The sequence below is a fragment of the Taudactylus pleione genome, unplaced genomic scaffold, assembly GCF_031769625.1.
Source record: "Taudactylus pleione unplaced genomic scaffold, aTauple2 ptg000889l, whole genome shotgun sequence".
In the NCBI taxonomy this organism is placed as follows: Eukaryota; Metazoa; Chordata; class Amphibia; order Anura; family Myobatrachidae; genus Taudactylus; species Taudactylus pleione.
The window spans coordinates 1127977-1150731 of record NW_028285290.1 but is presented as its reverse complement, the minus strand read 5'-3'; the positions used below and the strand labels follow the sequence as shown (position 1 = coordinate 1150731).

At 42.2% G+C, this 22755-nt stretch overlaps 1 protein-coding gene across 3 annotated transcripts in view; it reads left to right on the top strand.

Moving 5' to 3' along the window:
- Positions 1-22755, top strand: part of DDR2 (discoidin domain receptor tyrosine kinase 2) — a 268529-nt gene that overhangs the window by 181183 nt on the left and 64591 nt on the right. For all 3 annotated transcript variants that reach the window (XR_015872921.1, XM_088459057.1, XM_088459058.1), the window contains 2 exons: positions 19-149; positions 10842-11040. Coding sequence is in view for 2 of the 3 variants with exons in the window: in XM_088459057.1 (XP_088315183.1) it covers positions 19-149; positions 10842-11040 (330 nt within the window). In the remaining variant the exon portion in view is untranslated. The remainder of the gene's footprint in view (positions 1-18; positions 150-10841; positions 11041-22755) is intronic.

Below are 22755 nucleotides of genomic sequence, written 5' to 3'. Positions count from 1 at the left end.
TTATTTCTTATCTTCTAGATGCCACTCTCAAAATAGATGACAGCCATACACGCCTTCTGATTGGCTGCTTAGTTGCCATCATATTCATATTGGTAGCAATTATTGTTATAATACTTTGGCGACAGTTTTGGCAGAAGATGCTCGAGAAGGTAAATTCTGTACATAAATATCTGCAAATGTCTTAGCTGTCATATTAAGACAATACGATGTCACTATTGTTGTGGTAATTGACTTATTAATATACTTTATTAATATTTTGTGTTGCTGGAAACATGCATATATAATCCCAACAATCAGACTAAACCAACATTTATAAATATATATTTGTATGTGTATGAGATTCTCTGTGTTCATATCACACACCGTATTGAGGGTGTAAGTTATCTGGTCTGATGTGGTGTTGTCAAGACTTCACTGCTGCTGCAAGATTACTAGATGGGGTGGGGGGAGACTACATGTTAGGACAAAATGTCAGTTTGCAGTAAGAAGAGACTTACCACATTGCTGTCAGTCTTAACTATTTTGCACATGTGTGACCCGGTATTGCCAGGACACACAGGGTTACTACACTAGAAGCCTAATCTAGGGCTTCCAGATGCAGTTTCAGTGCTTCAGTGAAAATTAATATTTATATATATATAGATATAATATATATATATATATTTACACAAATTGTTATATATATATATATATATATATATATATATATATTTATATACACACAAATTATACACTGGGCTGGATCACCAGACTAGCTACATGGCCAAACGCGTGCACACATGGACAATATACCAAAATACAGCATTAGTACACAACCGCATGATGGTACTAAATCCCCACCCCACATAATATTACTACAATACCCACCTACTCAGTTTATATTATCCCCCCAAGATATTAAATGCACCCCATCCACCAGATAACACTAAAAGACATCCACATATGTACTTACCTCTGCTAGACTCCTCACAGTCATGGTCCTCCCCACAAAGTTGCAGAGGAGAATAGGCACAGTTAGGACCGGAGGGACAAGGCCTCGGTGATGAGGGGGTGGAATCTTGAGAAGGGCAGGAGAAGGGTCATAAAGAAATGAGTAGATTGGAGGCTTGTCGCAGGGGAGGGAGAAGCCACTATGCAGAGAGGAAAGGGGGTGGGCATTGGGCACTGTTGCTGCTGGGCTGGCTGCATGGTACCAGACATGTCGGACTGTGACATGTATAACACTCTGGAGGAAGGGATTGACTACAATGCCAAGACTTCCGTTCTTCAACGCGGTTCTTCCTCCTTCCTCGCAATGTAGATTCAGCAAATAGGAGAATGAGTATAAGTGACAGAGACGCAATGGTACTGGCAAAGCTTACTTACTCCCAACTCAATAACCAACTTGAGATCCTTTAACCCTTTATTTTCTGGATCAAAAGAGGTTAAGATGGCTAAAGACAATGTGGACATAACACATTCAATAACACATTTTTGGACAATGAAATTTCTTTGGACAATTCAATAACTTGTTTGTTGTCAATTAAATAGACACTTCAATGGACAAGGATATCTACATTTCAACATACAAGTACCTAGTCACTTCAATAAATGACTAACCTAGGAATTAAATTGGATAGAGGCAAATTTCCTTCAGATATCTCACAATAGTGTCTCAATCAGGTTCCAGAACTATTTCCCAGCACAGACGTGGCTTAGTTAAAACCCTGAGCACAATAGCAATGTGGTAAAGTGTATCCTGGTGCGCAAATAATCTTGTATTGTAGAGGTACAATACCCTTTAGGAAGATGAAGTCACTGTGGTGTATCCTTTTCTATAGTAGCAATAAAGTCCCACACAATATCTCAGTCTCTTTCTCCGGATGCTAAAGTTAAGTGGCGACAGACAATAGTTCCTTTAACGAACAGGTGAAATAAAGCAGATCCTGCAGAAAGCGTATTGCTCCTAAAATTCTGTTCCTATATCTGCACAATAGTTGCACTGAATAGCACTCTCTATGTGATATCAATAGTTTTGTGGTTTAATACTCTGGTGTTAAAACAAATGACAATACAGACAGTATGGGATCTGTGGTTCAAATCACAGAAAGGTTCTTACAGTATCTGCATCAAACAAAATGGCTGATCCTTGATTTTGCCTTCACTGTCTCCAAATGGCTGGGGTCAACAACAACATTTTTGTCTGGTGCAGTCTAAATTACAGTTCTGGAACAGAGATATCTTCCTACCTCTAAGGATGGTACTTTGCGATTGACGCTACAGCCGCTGCATTTCCCATAGAAATACATTGGCTAAATGTTCAATGGCTGAGAGAGGCGAGCCTACGAGCGGGTCCCTCCATTGACTTCAATGGAGGGGATGCACTTTAGTAACATAAGCGGTTCCCACCAGTGAAGTTAGGCTGACTAGTGTGGGGTGATGAAGACTTAGGCCAGGGGACCCTGTGAAGCGGGTCACAAGGTTGCGTCATTACACCCCCGCTAGAAAGAGTTCGATGCTGGTTGTGGCTAACACAGTGGACCCCTACAGTTTTTCCCCCCGTATTTTCACAACCAGGACCGGCTCAAAAAAGCTCGGTGCTAGTTGTGCTTTTGGGGGGGGGGGGGGGTGGACCACCACGTCTTTTTTAAAATTTTTTATTTTAACATTTTACTATCTTTTTCACACAGAAGCCTTCACAGATCTCACTGATCTGTGAAGGCTTCTGTCACATTACAGGGTGCAAGTTTATTCTCAGTTTAACTCATATGCACTTGCATGCCAGAGGAACAAGATCTCGCACCCTATTACATGCCGCCCCAAGTATGCCACAACCGTCTACACAGCCCCATACTCCTGAAACTTTCTGTTATCTTCATAATAAACTTTGGGCCTGATTCAGCAAGGATCGCAATTGCAAAGCTGCATGCAGGCTATAGCTATATGATATATGCACGCAGGCAGCTTTGCAATTGCGATCCTTGCTATTATGGAAATGCAGCACGAGGTGTATAACACCCCCTGCTGCATTAGCGATCACAGCACTGCGACGGAGGTTGCAGACAGGGATCACCATCGCGACCACTGGTGGTCGATGGTAGTGATGGTGGACGGTGCCGGGGCTCCGGCCAGCTGAGTAAACCTATGCTTACTCAGATTGGCCGGCTTGCGAGCCCAGGACACTGCAATGTTCAACGCAGATCCTGGGCTGGCCACTCCCAGAAAATGGGATGGACACGCCCCTGTTTCCGGGAACGCAGGTCAACCCCGCCCCGCACCTCCCCTTAAATGCCTCTGCCTGTCAGTTAGGCAGAGGCATTCAAGGGTCTACATGTGACTACACAGGACCCATTCTACACACTTGCAGAATGGGTCCTGCTCATGCTCAGATTCCCGATAATCGTGAATCTGTGATCAGCAATGCACTTGCGTGCACTACTGAATCAGGCCCTTTAATTACACCAACATATTAATGCTACTAGCATACAGAAATATCAAGAATGGAACAGACCTATATTGGGAATGAAACTTAATGTAACAAATATTCTATGCAAAATGCAAATTGAATTGAAAATATTAACTGAAAAACTGCAAATAATTAAAAATAAATTAGTTTGTATTTTAGTAGAACATACTCTTGAGTCTACTGTTAAATAGCAAATAAAGTACAGCTTAACCGGTCCCTGAAAGGCAACAAGGGGGCATGTGAAAATAAACTGAAATCTACTAATTCTGTCAGACTGGCACTGTTCAAGTTTAGCAATCCATTAAGTGACATTGCAACCTGTTACAACAGTCGGGTCTGATTTGGGCTGCTTTCCTAATCATGTGGTCATGTGGTTCTATAATGATAATACTGTTTAATTATTAGCACATTTATTCACAATGGGTCTGATTCTAAGAGATAGTTAAGTCACCCATTGTTTGAATCTTACATTATGCTAATTCACTCACTTAACTACTAACTAGAAATAACCACACGGAACTATGTGGAATTAAAAGAGGACATAGCCGAAATTTATTGATCAATTTGTAATTAGAAAGATGGTGGCAGTAAAAAGCAGTGCTCCAAGGCCACAGCCCGACCATTATATTTGACTAAATAAATAAAAAGGCGGATCCCTGCCCGGCGCAAACTGGCCTGACTTAGAACCATTCACCCTTAATTGGCACAGCATTGACCCCTCCCTAAGATGATGGCCCAGTCCTCCCCTAAGGTAAAATGACCAACTTGCTGCTATCAAAAGGCAAATGCTACCCAGGCACTCTTATGCTATAATTAGGGGTGTGCACCGGACACTTTTCGTGTTTTGTGTTTTGGTTTTGGATCTGGATCTTTCTTCGTGTTTTGGATCTGGATTGGTTTTGCCAAAACCACCCTTCCGTGTTTTGGGTTCTGGGTTTTGTGTTTTGGATCTGGATTTTTTCTTAAAAAATAAAAAAAAAACGCTAAAATCACATAAATGGGCCTTTTTTTGTTCCTACGCTATTAATAACCCCAATAACATTAATTTCCACTCATTTCCACTCTATTCTGAACACCTCACACCTCACAATATTGTTTTTAGGCCAAAAGGTTGTACCGAGGAAGCTGGATGACTATGCTAAGCGACACAAGGGGGCGGCACAAACACGTGGCCCATCTAGGAGTGGCACTGCAGTGGCAGACAGGAAGCCAATCAGCGTTATGGTGTCCATTTGCATGTAGCACGAACCCGGGAGATCCGTGCTACATGCATCTGTGTGATTGGCACAGAGCAATGGCAGGTCCGTGAGACCCGTCTGTGCTGCTGTGGTAAAAAAAAAAAAAAACCTGTGTAAAAAAAGAAAAAAATGGCGTGCACCCCCCCAAAAAAGAGCAACCAGCCCCGGGCATTAGTAACCCAGTGCTGGGTGTGCTTAAATACAGGGGACAAACGACGTAGGGGTCCCCTGTACTTAAGCACAACCAGCACCGGGCTAGTCAGAACCAGCGCTGGTTGCCAAAATACGGGGGACAAACGACGTAGGGGTCCCCTGTATTCTGCGCAACCAGCTCTGGGCTCTGATCCGGTCCTGGTTCTGGAAATATAGGGGACAAAAAATGAGTAGGGTTCCCCTGTATGTTCCAGAACCAGCACTGGACTTTTTCTAGCGGGGGGCTGATGCCACAGCCAGGGGAGCCCTTTCACTGGGCCCCCCAGCCGCAGCATCAACCCTGACCGCTAGTCAGCCCAGGCCGGGGATCCCTGGAGAGCTGGGGACCCCCCCAATAAAGGGGTCACCCTCTCCAGGGCACCCCAGGCCCAGGCTGATAGCCCGGGGCTATCCCCGCCACCCCTGGTGGCGGTGGGTGGCGGGTTGATTGTGTGGTGTGGTGTAAATAAAGAATATCAAACATTGTCTTTACAAGTAGAACTGCAAGTCCCAGCTAGCCTGCCCCGCATGCTGGTACTTGGAGAACCACAAGTACCAGCATGCAGGGCATTAAGGGCCCACTAGTACCTGTAGTTCACCTGTAAAAAAAATGTTTAAAAAAACACAGGACACACACACCGTGACAGTATAAGTTTATTAAACATACATACACACACACACACACACACACACATGTACACATACTCACCTATGTAACCTGTAGCATCGGTCCACTTGTCCGGTAAAGTATCCCTAGGGGACCTGTGAAAAAAAACATACTCACCATCTCCTATGCGAGGTTCTGTCCTCTTCGTTCCAAAGTAGGCATCCCCGGACTTGGCAAAAAAAAAAAAACGAAAACGCGATCCACGAACTTAGTACCGTTCTATAGAACGGTACTTCCCGAATGAGAGCTTAGCGGCGGGGTATCACCATGGAAACCCCGCTGCTAAGCGTTCATTGGCTGTGAGAGGTCATCTCCCGTCTCTCAGCCAATGAACGGCTCCCTCCATTGTAGTCAATGGTGGGAACCGCAGGGTAAACTTTAATAACCTTGCGGCTCCCAGCATTGACTACAATGGAGGGAGCCGTTCATTGGCTGAGAGAGACGGGAGATGGCCTCTCTCAGCCAATGAACGCTTAGCAGCGGGGTTTCCATGGTGATACCCCGCCGCTAAGCTCTCATTCGGGAAGTACCGTTCTATAGAACGGTACTAAGTTCGTGGATCGCGTTTTCGTTTTTTTTTTTTGCCAAGTCCGGGGATGCCTACTTTGGAACGAAGAGGACAGAACCTCGCATAGGAGATGGTGAGTATGTTTTTTTTCACAGGTCCCCTAGGGATACTTTACCGGACAAGTGGACCGATGCTACAGGGTTACATAGGTGAGTATGTGTACATGTGTGTGTGTGTGTGTGTATGTATGTTTAATAAACTTATACTGTCACGGTGTGTGTGTCCTGTGTTTTTTTTAAACATTTTTTTACAGGTGAACTACAGGTACTAGTGGGCCCTTAATGCCCTGCATGCTGGTACTTGTGGTTCTCCAAGTACCAGCATGCGGGGCAGGCTTGCTGGGACTTGCAGTTCTACTTGTAAAGACAATGTTTGATATTCTTTATTTACACCACACCACACAATCAACCCGCCACCCACCGCCACCAGGGGTGGCGGGGATAGCCCCGGGCTATCAGCATGGGCCTGGGGAGCCCTGGAGAGGGTGACCCCTTTATTGGGGGGGTCCCCAGCTCTCCAGGGATCCCCGGCCTGGGCTGACTAGCGGTCAGGGCTGATGCTGCGGCTGGGGGGCCCGGTGAAAGGGCTCCCCTGGCTGTGGCATCAGCCCCCCGCTAGAAAAAGTCCAGTGCTGGTTCTGGAACATACAGGGGAACCCTACTCATTTTTTTCCCCTGTATTTCCAGAACCAGGACCGGATCAGAGCCCAGAGCTGGTTGCGCAGAATACGGGGGACCCCTACGTCGTTTGTCCCCCGTATTTTGGCAACCAGCTCTGGTTCTGACTAGCCCGGTGCTGGTTGTGTTTAAGTACAGGGGACCCCTATGTCGTTTGTCCCCTGTATTTAAGCACACCCAGCACTGGGTCACTAATGCCCGGGGCTGGTTGCTCTTTTTTTGGGGGGGGGCACGCCATTTTTTTCTCTTTTTACACAGGTTTTTTTTTTTTTTTTTTACCACAGCAGCACAGACGGGTCTCACGGACCCGTTAGTGCTCTGTGTCAATGACACAGATGCAAGTAGCACGGATCTCCTGGTCCGTGCGTGCATCTGTGTCATTGAAATACACAGCAGCACAGACGGGTCTCACTGACCCATCTGTGCTCTGTGTCACTGTCAATCACACAGATGCATGTAGCACGGATCTCACGAGTCCGTGCTACATGCAAATGAGCACCATAATGCTGATTGGCTGAGAGCCGTGACAGACGGCTCTGTCAGCCAATCAGCACTTTGCCCATTAAAGGCAAAGGCATTTTTTTTTAAATGGCCGCTCGAGGCAAAATCTCGAGATCCGACAGCAGATCTCGAGGTTTTGCCTCGGGAGAGGGATCCGGGGCAGACAGGGAGATCCGAGCTTGGGCTCGGATCGCCCCGGATCCCCGAAGTTCGGGTGGGTTCGGTTCTCAGGGAACCGAACCCGCTCATCCCTAGCTATAATAGGCCGCTTAGGAGCACTCCTTCCCAAAAGGCTGCACCTCCACCTGTTGAAAATTGCACAGTCCAACAACATTTCAAGAATTGCATAAAAAACAGCTTAGACAGGTGGGTGTGGTTCCAAAACTGGACAAGACGAAGATTGGTCCTCTTACAGACTATTTATAATGAATATTAGGGGCCTTGCCCCTTATTACTGCCATAGGCTACTATTTTGATTGGCACATTCCTGGCTACGCCCCGTCATCTCCTTTAACCCCTGGTGAACTAGCAATATTCCATCCCTAACAGGGTGCTTATCTTTTCTCAAACTTATTCAAGTATTTGGATCTATAAAGCAAAATAGAGCAAGTATTACATGCCTACTCTCCCGGGATGGCACGGAGTCTCACGAAAATCGAGTAGCGTACCCGCCCCCCCGGAAAAGTAGGCAAATCTCCTCTCCGCCACCACCCCCTGCATCACCCTACATCACCCAGACCCCCCCGCATCCCCATACATACACCACCTCAGCGGGGAGGGGGTTGGTGACGCGATTCTCTCTGAATCACATTGTGGCCTGCACCCTGCTTCACAATGCCATTAATCTCGGCATTGTAAAGAGAGGGTGGGGCCACAATGACGTGATTGCATGGTCACTCCCCCTGCTCCTCCCCAATGCTTCATCATCAATGCATCACGCCTCTTACTGCCACGACACGCTCCACCGCACTAGAAGCCTAGAAACCGACATTCAGCTCCCTCCCAGAAGGAGGGAGCTGAATGTCGGTAAGTATGGAGCAAGTAACTGTGTACCTAGACAAACTATGTCGCAATGCAATGGATGCAAATACATTTATTTTTATTTTTTTGCATGCATGCAGCCCACAAATCTAGACAGCTTTAATTTTACACTGCAATTTAGATTTAAGTTTGGACACACCTCTCTCACATCTAAATCTCTCTGCACATTATAAATCTGCCCCATGTGCAGTGCGGCATGGTATTGCCAAGGTGCACAATTACTTGCTCTTTTTTTTGCTTTACTCCCACCTCAGAATCAGGCCCTGTCTAATCTGTTTAATTTTATAGTTTATAGGTTTATTATATATAAAATCTAAATGTAAATATATATATATATATATATATATATACATACAGTCAGGTGCATAAATATTGGGACATTGACAGAATTTTCATATTTTGGCCTCTATTCACCACCACAATGGATTTCAAATGAAACAAACAAGTTGTGCTTTAACTGCAGACTTTCAGATTTAATTTGAGGGTAATTACATCCAAATCAGGTGACCGATATAGGATTTACAGCGGTTTCTATATGTGCCTCCCACTTTTTAAGGGGCCAAAAGTAATGGGACTATCAACTCAAAAGCTATATCATGGACAGGTGTGGGCTATTCCCTCGTTATTTCATTATCAATTAAGCAGGTAAAAGGTCTGGAGTTGATTCTAGGTGTGACATTTGCATTTGGAATCAGTTGCTGTCGACTCTCAATATGAGATCCAAAGAGCTGTCACTATCAGTGAAGCAAGCCGTCATTAGGCTGAAAAATCAAAACAAGCCCATCAGAGAGATAGCAAAAATATTAGGTGTGGCCAAATCAACTGTTTGGAACATTCTTAAAAAGAAAGAATGCACCGGAGAGCTCAGCAACACCAAAAGACCCAGAAGACCACAGAAAACAACTGTGGTGGATGACAGAAGAATTATTTCCCTGGTGAAGAAAAACCCCTTCACAACAGTTGACCAAATCAAGAACACTCTCCAGGAGGTAGATGTATATGTGTCAAAGTCAACAATCAAGAGAAGACTTCACAAGAGTGAATATAGAGGGTTCACCACAAGATGTAAACCATTGGTGAGCCACAAAAACAGGAAGACCAGATTAGAGTTTGCCAAACAACATCTAAAAAAGCCATTACAGTTCTGGAACAACATCCTATGGACAGATGAGACAAAGATCAACTTGTACCAGAATGATGGGAAGAGAAGAGTATGGAGAAGGAAAGAAACTGCTCGTGATCCAAAACATACCACCTCATCAGTGAAGCATGGTGGTGGTAGTGTCATGGTGTGGGCATGTATGGCTGCCAATGGAACTGGATCCCTTGTATTTATTGATGATGTGACTGCTGACAAATGCAGCAGAATGAATTCTGAAGTGTTTCGGGCAATATTATATGCTCATATTCAGTCAAATGCTTCAGAACTCATTGGATGGCACTTCACAGTGCAGATGGACAATGACCCGAAGCATATTGCAAAAGCAACCAAAGAGTTTTTTAAGGCTAAAAAGTGGAATGTTATGCAACGGCCAAGTCAATCCCCTGACCTGAATCCGATTGAGCATGCATTTCACTTGATGAAGACAAAACTGAAGGGAAAATGCGTCAAGAACAAGCAGGAACTGAAGACATTTGCAGTAGAGGCCTGGCAGAGCATCACCAGGGATGAAACCCAGCGTCTGGTGATGTCTATGCGTTCCAGACTTCAGGCTGTAATTGCCTGCAAAGGATTTGCAACAAAGTATTAAAAAGTGAAAGTTAGATTTAGGATTGTTTTGTTTGTCCCATTACATTTGGCCCCTTAAAAAGTGGGAGGCACATATAGAAACAGTTGTAATTCCTACACCGTTCACCTGATTTGGATGTAATTACCCTCAAATTAAATCTGAAAGTCTGCAGTTAAAGCACATCTTGTTTGTTTCATTTCAAATCCATTGTGGTGGTGAATAGAAGCCAAAATATGAAAATTCTGTCAATGTCCCAACATTTATGCACCTGACTGTATATATAATATGTATACACACACACATTTTTATTTATTTATTATTTATTAACAGTTTCTTATATAGCGCAGCATATTCCGTTGCGCTTTACAATTGAGGGGCATTCCAATTAGCCGTGAGGGGTGTCAAACAGGTGCATTTTACTGTTGCCATGGCGTTCAAACGCCGACAACAGCATCACATCTCCCACCCTTCGCGGCCTTCTTTCAGGCTGAACTCGCTCAATTTTGTATGCAGTCCTATGGAGCTGCGCAGTTTGAGCAAGTTCAGTCTGCTGTCACGAGTCCATTATTTTCATTAGCTGTTTTCAAAATAGTTTTTGTGGCAATGTGTGTTTGTTTTATCTGTGTATGTTTGCCTTTTATTATGTGCAGAATAACAGAATAAGTAAAATATGTTGTTTAACAGCAGCTAATATAAGATAGGTTGGGTGTTGGAAGATTACTTACCTAGTTTGTTCTTCTGGCCTTGATAAGTCTTTTTTTCTATATTCTCTTTTCTCCCAGGCATCGAGACGAATGCTGGATGAGGAGCTGACCATCAGCCTCTCACTCCCCAGTGATTCCAATACATACAATGCAAACCGAAGGCATGAATCTGTGTCAGCCAGCGAACATGAATCAAATTCCACGTACGACAGGATATTTCCACTTGGACCAGATTATCAGGAGCTCACAGCACAAGCAGTGGTAGAGGAAGAGGCCGGTAAGAAAAAGCACCATGCGTAATAAATAAAAGTTTGTACAATTTTTTTTTTTACTAAATAGCAAATATTAACTTAACGACAATCACATGATTTTTTTATATAAATAAATACATTTTTCCTCACCTTTTTCTTTTAGCTGATAGTAATTAGTTGCAATTTCTAGGTGTCATATAACTACCATGGCAACCACAGTCATATGACAATGTAGCTAGTAAAGAGGTTTTAGAACTCCCTTCTTTTCAGCATACTCATTCACAGCAAACTCCTCCCTCTACTCATTCTTCTAGCTATGTGCAAATGGAGGGAGGACATAGACTTAGGGATTAGGCGATTCTCTTCTCAGGAAAAAGAGTGCTGACGTATTCCAGCTGAGACACTTTAAAGTCATTTAAACCTCTTCCAGAGTGTTTTTGGAAGGACAAGACATCCTAGAAAAAGTATTAATACAAGTTAAATATGTGCAAAGTTAATGATTAAGAAAAATAAAAGTAAGGAGTTGCAGTTATAATATTTCATACATGGGTATTGAATCCAATAGCTGCGAGGGGGACTACTTGCCATTGCAACAGCACCTCATCCCTCCCCCTCGCAGCCTGATCTATCCCCAGACTCTGGGATTTTTGTGCATAGCCCTAGGAGTATGCAAACAAAAATCAGCGAGTCCAGAGCTGCACAGTCTCACGGGGCGAGCTTAATTGAATTGACCATTAACTGTAACATACTTTAAAATTTGCATAGCAATGGATCTAATACTGCTTTTACACCTAAATCCTGGGTCTGACCCGAGATTTGGAACACAGTTCCAAAACGGGTCAGACCCAGGACAGACTTTTCTACTGTGACACACGGGTGCAGTGGAACACTTCTTCCGGCGCTTGAAGATGACATCATCTCCAAGCGCAGAGAAACACGGAAGTCCCCATGCTGTAAATGGGACCCGGGTTGAATGACCCAGGGTTCCCGTTTACACTGCAGGGTTTCACGGGTTGTTCCTGTGTAAAACCCTGCAAGTTACCTGGGTTGGATTGCAGGGTCACTCGACCCGGAAATCCAACCCTGGCCCCTTTTACACCAAGGAGCAACCCGGGTTAACCCTGCAGTGACCCAGGATTTAGCTCTGGTGTAAAAGGGGTATAAACAACTGTGTTGTCTTCCCACTCATTATCTGTAAATGGGGTGCTGTATATTACTTTTAAAATTTAGACAATTAAAAAATAGATATCATAATGTCGTACATTATTTAGACAACCAAAATGTCCAAATGGACTATATGTCTACAATCAATATTTAGAAAGTCAAAATGTACACAGTAGACATGGACATAATGTAGACATGGACATAATGTGACAATTAATATACAGACAGGTTGAAATGTCAACAGGGTCAAAATGTTGACATTTAAAATACAGACCCCCTCCTGCTAGAAAACTGTGCATAGACTAACTGCCCATCTGTTATGTGCCACACCATACATATTGATTGTCAGCATTTTGATATGGTCAAAATTTTGAGATGCAAAATATAGACATGCTTATATTATTAATGGTGACATGTCGACATAACTACATTTTGACTGCAGGTTATCTACTGCATGTCAGTTAACTGACATGGTCTAATGTCAATATAAAAAAATACACATTTAGCTACAATATGTGGACAAGAATCCTTACTGGCATCTTTTAACTGTAATATTTCTGATAATACTGAAAGTCACTCTATGGTTTGTTTATTTTTGGCCAGAAAAAAATACTTTTTTTTTGCGACTAAAAATTTAATAGCCAGTAAATAATATAAGCAAGAAATGAAAAAACCAGCGCTATTAATTAATAAACAAAATTACCAATGAGCAGTTTTCAATTAAAAAATAATGTGGTACATGTGTATCTCAATTAATCAATTAGATCAATACAATCAATGCATACTTCAAAACGACCAATTGTCCATTAAAGTAATGAAATCTATAGAGATGTAATCAACAATCCCACATGTCACATATTAAATCAGCCCAAAATCATAGGTATCTTACCTTATTATTCTCCATTTGCAGTCAGACATCTGTGTCAAGTGACCCAAGGTCACATGACACGGAAGTCAGATCAAGCAAAGAGATTTTTCAAGTGCAAAAATAGGTTAGAAGAAACTTTTCAGAGATCTCGCAAAATTCTTATCACAGAGAAATCCTATTCTTATTAATATAAACCCGTCAGGGTTTTCTACATCAGGATTTTCATAAAGATTAAAATATAAAGACGTTCAGTACTGTGTCCCAATACGGATACAGGGAACTGCAAATCCCATGAATCATTGTGCAACTCTATGTTTCATACATCCGATCACGTGACCATGGGTGCCAGTGTTATCTAATTATCACAGGCATTCTAGATCCACTATATTATGGACTTCAATTCCCATGAGACCTTACATATCATCACCTGATCATCTCCCGATCACATGATCGGAACTTCTGAAATCCACATTTACCTATACATGATAGTGTGTGTAGGAGGCCAGCTACCACACACAAAATGTGAAACACACTAGAAAACATCCACATGTCAATAAAGTATATATCAATAGGAAGAAAAAAAAATGATGATAACAATAATAATAATCCATTGGTTGATGATACCAATGGATCTATATTAAAATTAAATAAAAAACCCATCTCCCAACCCTCCGATTCCAAAATGTAAATATGTATGTATATTTTATATAAGGAATGAATGGAATCTAGACATAACCATAAGTTAGTCATAAACCGATGAGCACTCGACTTAACTGATTAATATTATAACTACTGGCTCATCATGTTACAACATTCAATTCACTTGCCTCAGTGAGGTCATCGGAAATGAGGGAATTGTATTTTAACATCCAAAATATCTCTCTACAATATAATTTATTAAATCTGTCACCTCCTCGATCAGAAAATGGTATACATTCTAACCCTATAATAGACAACTGTGTAGGATCTCCACCATATTTATCCGCAAAGTGGCATGAGACACTATGTAATACATTCCTATTAACAAAATTCCTATGATGTTCCATAAAGCAAACCCTGAGTGACCTTGTAGTTCTGCCTATATAATAAAGGCCACATGTACAAGATAATACATAAATTATATACAGTATTTGAATTCACAATTAATAAATGAGGCAATCTTATGAAGATCATTACTTGTAGGTAAAGAAACCTCTTTAGTACATCTGGGAATATGGGTACACATATTACAGCATGTTTTACCACATCTAAAATAAAACAGCGGTTTTACTGTTAACCAATCTGACCCTTTTTGATTCTCACCTCTAGATGATCTAAGGTGGCCGGGAGCTAAGATGGTTTTCAAGGTTTTATTTTTTTCTAAAAATAATTTCTGGGTTAGTGGGAAGAATGCCTTTTAATACAGTATCTTGTCGTAATAAACTATAATTGCGCAAAATAATGCCTTGATCTCCCTAAAACTATTATTGTACTTGCATACAAAAGCTGTTTCCCTATTCTCTGTTTTTTAGGACATTTTTGTTTACCAGATCCCTGTTTATCTAAAAGGGTATGTCTGTCCATATTTAACACTTATTTGTAGGTCTCTAATAACAATACATCTGGATAACCACGTTCCAAAAAAAGCATCAATCATTTCTCCTGCTTGGCTCATGAAGACATCTATATTACTACAATTATGACGTAGGCACATCAGTTGCCCTTTAGGAATATTGCTCTTCCACGGGGCAAATTGTGCACTTTGGTTATGCAGATATGAATTGGTATTAACAGATTTGTTAAAATCAGAGATGCAAATCTTATTTTCTTGAATCTCCAAAGAAACATCTAAAAAATCTATCTAAATGGAATTATACATAAATGTGAAAGATAAATTAAGTGAGTTAGTGTTTAAAAAATCAACAAAGGAAGTGGCCGTGATGAGGTACCCATCCCAAATGAAAAATAAATCATCAAAGTAACGGCCATAGAGGACCAGGTTCATGTCCCAGCTACCCCCCAGACATGGGTCTCCTCAAAGTGACCCATGTAGAGGTTGGCATAGCTGGGCACGAACCTGGTCCCCATGGCTGTACCCATAATTTGTAAATAATAAGTGTCCAAAAATTTTAAATAATTATGTGACAAGATAAAAGTGATACAATCTAAAAAAATTGCCCGTGATCATCAGAAAGATCTCTATCTTGTTTGATTCATTCTCTAATGGCATCTACCCCCTTAGAATGTGGAATATGTGTATGAAGAGCAGTCACATCTAATGTTAAAAAAGCAAAAGAATCCTTACACTTAATGTATTCAATTTTGTTTAAAAAATGTGTAGTATCCTTAACATGTGATTTACGTGTGCTCACCTGTGGTTGCAAAAAGGAATCAACATAACAGGACAAATTAGACATGAGTGAATTAATACCCAACACAATAGGATGACCCGGGGGTGAAGCGAGGGACTTGTGACTCTTGTTTAAAAAGTAAAATATTGGTGTGACTGGAAATGAGAGTAACAAAAAATTATAAGTATCCTTGGAGATCACACCTAAAGTCTTTGCTGAATTTAATAAATCTTTGAGTTCTAGCAAAAAATCATTAGCGGGATCTTTGGAGAGGATAGAATAGAACACATCATCCTGTAATTGTCTATGAGCTTCCTCTATATATTTGGTACAATCCATGATTACCAGGCCGCCACCCTTATCGGCTACTTTAATAATAACTGAGTCAACCTCCTAATAGACCTTTTTTCCTCTTTAGATAAATTAAGGCCTTGGCCTTAAAATGCTATGGTCAGTTTGTTATTTTGGGCTGAATTCAATTAACCATGATAATGCAAAAACGAAGGGCCGCATTCAATTAGCCATGATAATGTGAAAACGTAACGTATATTACGTCTTCTCACACTTTTTTTTAATTTTGTGTCCTTTGCCTATGCAGGTTCCCATTTTTTTGCACTTTTCGCCGGTTACACGAGCCCAATGCCGCATTTTCCTGAAAAATTGTCTGCGGTGTGACTGGTGAAAAGTACAGCAGAAAATGGGGAAATCTGTCTGTACCACAAAAAAAGTCAAACTAAAATAGGAAAACAATATAGAAGTGTATTAGTGGCCCTAATAAAGTTTTTGGGGTTCTTAAATTATATCAATGGCTGTTATATACATTTTGCTTTAACAGTGAAAAAATTATAGAAAGCATTTTTTTTGTGCAAAATAAATGCTGCAGTTAAATTAGGGGTATATTAAAATGAGTGTAAGTATATTTTTGCGTCATTTTAGGGATTTTTTTTGTAAAAATTAAATATATGCCTGGTGCAGCCACCTGCACTGTTTAAAACACATGCCCCTTCCATACAGCCCCCCAAAATACCTGAACCACTACTTTAAACTAGAGATGAGCGGGTTTGGATCTCAGAGATCCGAAACCACCCAAATTTTGAGATCCGGGGCAACAACCGAACATGCGTTCAGTTTCTCCGCCAGCCCCGAATCTCAATCTGAAGCAAAACCATAAAGTCAAAAATCTCATGGCTTGAGAGCTTTTGTCTCTATGATCTATGTGGTATATAAGGGACCATGCGGCGGATGCCATTTCACTCCAGCTGTGGAGATTGAACAGGGTGGGTGGGTAGTGTAGGGCTGAGAGAGGAGCTGGTGCTGTGCTTAGCTGGTGCTGTGCTGTCTGCTGTGTCCAGGGCTAGTGCACTGCTGATCCATCTGGTGCTGTCACTGCTGTGCTGTCTGCTGTGTCCATCTGAGCTGTTGCTGATCCATCTGGGCTGGTGCTGTGCTGATGCTGTGCTGTCTGCTGTGTCCTGGGCTGGTGCACTGCTGATCCATCTGGTCCTGTCACTGCTGTGCTGTTTGCTGTGTCCATCTGGGCTGTTGCTGATCCATCGGGGCTGGTGCTGTGCAGTCTGCTGCGTCCATCTGGGCTGGTGCTGATCCATCTGGGCTGGTGCTGTGCTGTCTGCTGCGTCCATCTGGGCCCAAGTTCTGGACCCAAAACAAAATATACATATATATATATATATATATATAGTCTTTTTATTTTTTTTCTGTGTGTGCGTGTTAGGCTTAGCCGCACAATATACAGCAATGCAACCTAGTGCAGCCCGACTCCAGTCATCATCCATCATTGCTCTGGGCCCAAGTTGTGGACCAGCAAAAAAATATAGTGTATTTTTATTTTGCTGTAATTTTGGTCTACGTGTGTGTTAGGCTTTGCAGCACAAGATACAGCCAGCAACGCAAGTTGCAACCTAGTGCTGCCCAACTCCAGTCGTCATCAATCGGTGCTCTGGGCTCAAGTTGTGGACTGGCAAAAATAAATAAAACAAATAGTGTATATTTTTTTTATCTAATTTTGTTCTGTGTGTACGTGTTAGGCTTAGTCGTACAAGATACAGCCAGCAATGCAAGTTACAACCTAGTACTGCCTGACTCCAGTCGTCATCCATCTGGGCTGGTGCTGTGCTGTCTGCTGCGTCCATCTGGGCTCAAGTTCTGGACCCAAAAAATATATATATATATATATATTGTCTTTTGATTTTTTTCTGTGTGTGCGTGTTAGGCTTAGCCGCACAAGATACAGCAACGCAACCTAGTGCTGCCCAGCTCCAGTTATCATCAATCGTTGCTCTGGTCCCAAGTTGTGGACCGGCAAAAATAAATAAAACAAATAGTGTATATTTTTTGCTCTAATTTTGTTCTGTGTGTGTGCTTGTTAGGTTTAGCCGCACAAGGTACAGCCAGAAATGCAAGTTGCAACCTAGTGCTGCCCAACTCCAGTAATCATCATTCGGTGCTCGGGGCCCAAGTTGTGGACCGTCAAAAAAAATAAAACAAATAGTGTGTTGTTTTTTTGCTCTAATTTTGTTCTGTGTTTGTGTGCGTGTTAGGCTTAGCCACACAAGATACAGCCAGCAAGCAATGCAAGTTGCAACCTAGTGCTGCCCGACTCCAGTCATCTTCCATCTGGGCTGGTGCTGTGCTGTCTGCTGCGTCCATCTGGGCCCAAGTTCTGGACCCCAAAAAAAAAATATATATAGTCTTTTTATTTTTCTATGTGTGTGCGTGTTAGGCTTAGCCGCACAAGATACAGCAACGCAACCTAGTGCTGCCCAACTCCAGTCATCATCAATCGTTGCTCTAGTCCCAAGTTGTGGACCGGCAAAAATAAATAACACAAATAGTGTATATTTTTTTGCTCTAATTTTGTTCTGTGTGTGTGTGCGTGTTAGGCGTAGCTGCACAAGATACAGCCAGCAATGCAAGTTGCAACCTAGTGCTGCCCGACTCCAGTCGTCATCAATCGGTGCTCTGGACCCAAGTTGTGTTACCTGCAAAAAAAAATAAAACAAATAGTGTATTTTTTTTTGCTCTAATTTTGTTCTGTGTGTGTTTGGTTTAACCGCACAAGAAACAGCCAGCAACGCAAGTTGCAACCTAGTGCTGCCTGACTCCAGTCATCATCAATCGGTGCTCTGGGCCCAAGTTGTGGACCGGCAAAAAAAATAAAACAAATAGTGTATTTTTTTTTGCTCTAATTTTGTTCTGTGTGTGTGTTTGGTTTGACCGCACAAGATACAGCCAGCAATGAAAGTTGCAACCTAGTGCTGCCCGACTCCAGTCATCATCACTCGGTGCTCTGGGCCCAAGTTGGACCGGCAAAAAAAATAAAACATAGAGTATATTTTTGTCAATTTTTTTTCTGTATGCGCACAACTGCACGTGTGTGAATTTTGTAACCGCACCTTGGCTACACTATTGGTGCTTGTGTCACTGCTTCAAGACTGCAGACAATATGGAGGGCTGTCACATGACAGGAGAGCAAGGCCAAGTACCACATGTTGTAGCTGCTGCCAGCAGTGCAAGGCCATCAACTTCCTCATCCTCTATGAAGGCCCATGCCCCAGGGCTTAAGTCACGCCATGGATATGGTAAAGCTACTTTTACTGAAGTTAAGAAAAAAAAAATCGAAAGGCAAGTTGCCTTTAGATAAACCAAAAATTGGAAATATGCCATTCACTACACGAAGTGGCAAGGAAAGGATAAGGCCTTTATTCATGATAACTGCTGGTTCTGATTATGATAGCCCTTCTGCTTGCAGTAGTAGTAGTGGTGGTGGTACCATTAAAAAATTGAAAGTTGTTAAGAAGAATAAGACAGCTTTGGAAAAACCAACTGTGTGCCCTGAGAAATCAAAATCCCCGAGGGGAGTGCAAGTGTGTCCGCAGTTGCCATGTGTGAGCCAGACCTAAGTACTAGTGTACTGGAGGATCCTCCAAGTTCCAACATTCGTGCGCCCTCTGTAAATGTGGGGAAGGGCAGTCAACATCTTGCAGATGTAGTCAGTGAGGTTGCTTCTATGGAATTGCACATGGAGGAGGATATTTTGGTAGTTGAAGACACTAAGAATGATGAGGCTGTTGATGATGAAGATGTTGGTGAAGAGGATGTTGATGATGAAGATGTTGGTGATGAGGATGTTGATGCCGAGGATGTCCTTTGTGTAAGTAAGGCAACAGCTGTTGCCCATGGATTGAAAAACCCAAAACCCATTGTTGTCATGCTGGGGCAAAAGACAAAAAAATCCACTTGTCACGTGTGGAATTATTTCCAGCCCAATCCGGACAACAGTTGTCAAGCCATATGTAACCATTGCCAAGCAAGAGTGAGTAGAGGGAGGAACCTAAACCAGCCAGGAACCTCCTCCTTGTTACGTCACTTGGAGCACATTCATCAAATATCAAAGTGTATGTCGCCAAGTTCCAAAACTCAAAATGTAACAAGTCCAGTGTCACCTACCTGTTTCCTCTTTGTGGGATCCAAGCACCTTTGGTCTCCAATGCCAACACCTGCATCATCAACATCCTCATTCATTAGTAGTCCTGCTGCATTCAATGTTGTTATTTGAAGCATGATTGACTCATCTCCTATCCATGATTCCTCAGAAGGATCCTTGACGACTATGTCTGTTGCTGCTGCTGTTGCTGTGAGTGGATCTTCATCCCAGAAGGGGACGAGGATGAAGACTACTTGTAGTGTATACTCCATAAAACAATTAACTGTCAAACAATTGTTTGCAAGGGCAAACAAGTATGACAGCAATCACCCAGTTGCACAGCAGATTACTGACACCATAACAGCTATGCTGGTATTAGATGTGCGTCCAGTATCTGCCATTACTGCAGTGGGTTTTCAACAGTTAATTGAGGTCCTGTGTCCTCGCTACCAGATCCCTTCTAGATTCCACTTTGCTAGAACAGCAATTCCAAGTCTGTACAAGGACATTAAAAAAAACCTTATTAATGTTATGCCATTGTACCCACTGTCCACTTGACCACTGATATGTGGACAAGTGGGACAGGGCAAACTAAGGATTACATGACTGTGACAGCCCACTGGGTAGGTGTATTGCCTACAACAGCAACAGCAGCAGCAACATCTACCAAAAGACAGCTGATACAGGGGCAGGCTACGCTTTGTATAACTAGTTTCACTAAGAGGCATACCGCTGAGAACCTCTTAGAAAAACTCAGGGAAATCATTGCTAAATGGATTACCCACTTGGACTCTCCTCAGGATTTGTGATTTTAAACAATGCCACCAATATTGTGAGAGCATTACATGTGGGCGAATTCCAACATGTCTCATGTTTTGCTCATACAATTAATTTGGTGGTGCAACATTGTTTTAAAAACGACAGGGGCATGCAGGAGATGCTCCCCGTGGCCTGCAAAAGATCCGGACACTTTAGACATTCGGCAAATGCTTGTCGAAGATTGCATGACCAGCAGGTACTGTTAAATTTGCCCTGCCATCAGCTGAAGCAAGAGGTAGTAACTCAGTGGAATTCTACCCTCTATATGCTTCAGCGGATGGAGGAACAGCAAAAGTCCATCCAGGGCTATACAACAGCCTATGACATAGGCCGTGGAAGGGGAATGCACCTTACTCAAGCGCAGTGGAGAATAATTTCCGTGTTGTGCAAGGTTCTCAAACCCTTTGAACTTGCCACACGTGAAGTTAGTTCAGACACTGCCAGCTTGAGTCAGGTCATTCCTCTCATCAGACTTTTGCAAAAACAGCAGGAGGAACTGAAACGGAGCGATTGCGCAAGGTATGTCGGACTGGTGGATCAAGCCCTTGATTCACTTCACTAGGATCCAAGAGTCATCATCTATTGAAATCTAAAAAATATATTTTGGCGAACATTCTGGATCCTCGGTTTAAGTCTTACCTTGTGAGTTTTTTCCAACAGTCCAAAATCTAAAACTATGCAAAGAGCTGTTGGTAAAAAAAATTGTCAGCTGCAGCCGCACGTGAAACGCCATCATCTCCTCCTTCAGTTTCTGCAGCTGCCAGGAAAAAACTCAATTTTCCTTACAGAATGCCTGCTGGTCATGCAGATCTATCACCAAAAAATTACATCTGGTCGGGCATGAGAGAACTGCCTACTAGTGACATGTCTCCTACTGTGACTGATATGATCTCCATTCACAGAAAGGTTTCAGAGATAACATCCTAATAGGTATGTCAGACAGTCCCATTCAGTACTGGCAGGAAAAAGAGGCAATTTGGAGGCCCATACACATACTGGCTTTGCATTATTTAAGTTGCCCACTCTCCAGTGTGTGCTCCGAAAGAGTTTTCAGTGCAGCTGGCAACTTTGTCAGTGATCGGCGTAGGAGGTTACTTCCTCAAAAATGTGGAAAAGATGATGATCATTAAAATGAATTACAAATTCCACGAGGAAGACATCTACCAACAATTACATCAAAAAATTACAGAGGCGCCTATGGTGGATTCCAGTGGGGACAAATTAATATTGTGTGGAGGAGAGGATGTACACACTGATGGGGATGAAGAGGATGATGACAACTTGTAATGTAAAGCCAGCTTGTGTATGGGATCATTTTCATTTCCATGTCCAATGCACATTTGCAGGTTGTTTTATGGGGGTCCAAACAAATCAATCATTTCAGGAATAATTGGCAGTTCTTGTTGCTGAAATGATTGGTTTGTTAAAATGTGAATGTCCTATTTCGTATACAACATACCACATAAGGGTGGGAGGGCCCAAGGACTATTCGATCTTGCACTTTTTTCCTTTCCATTATGTGCTGGTTGGGCATTGCTGCCAAACATTTTAAATTAATGTTATGGTTGGTTTAGGAACCAATGATTTGTTTTTAAATTAATTTATTATCAATTTTACAGCCAGGGGCTGCACCAATGAATTTCTTTTTATTAATTATTCTGCCAGGGGCTGCACCCAATGAATAGTTTTTTACTTAAATTATTATTAATTATTCAGCCCGGGGCTGCACCAATGAATTGTTTTATAATTAATTTATTAGCAATTTTACAGCCAGGGGCTGCACCAACTATCAACTATCAATTCTTCAATCCTCAAGGGAATCCCGACCATCATCTTTGCACAGTCCTCAACTCTATTAATAATTATATCAATCAGTTTTGAGCCAGCAAGCTGGATGCAACCTTTTGGCTCTATAACTAGATGAAAAAATCAATATTGTGAGCTGTGAGGTGGTCAAAATTGACTGGAAACGAGTGGAAATAAATGTTATTGAGGTTATTAATACTGTAGAACAAAAAAAAAGCCCGTTTTATGTTGTTTTTCTTCTTTTTTTTTATTTTTTAAGAAAAAAATCCAGATCCAAAACCAAAACACGAAAACAAAACACGGAGGTGAG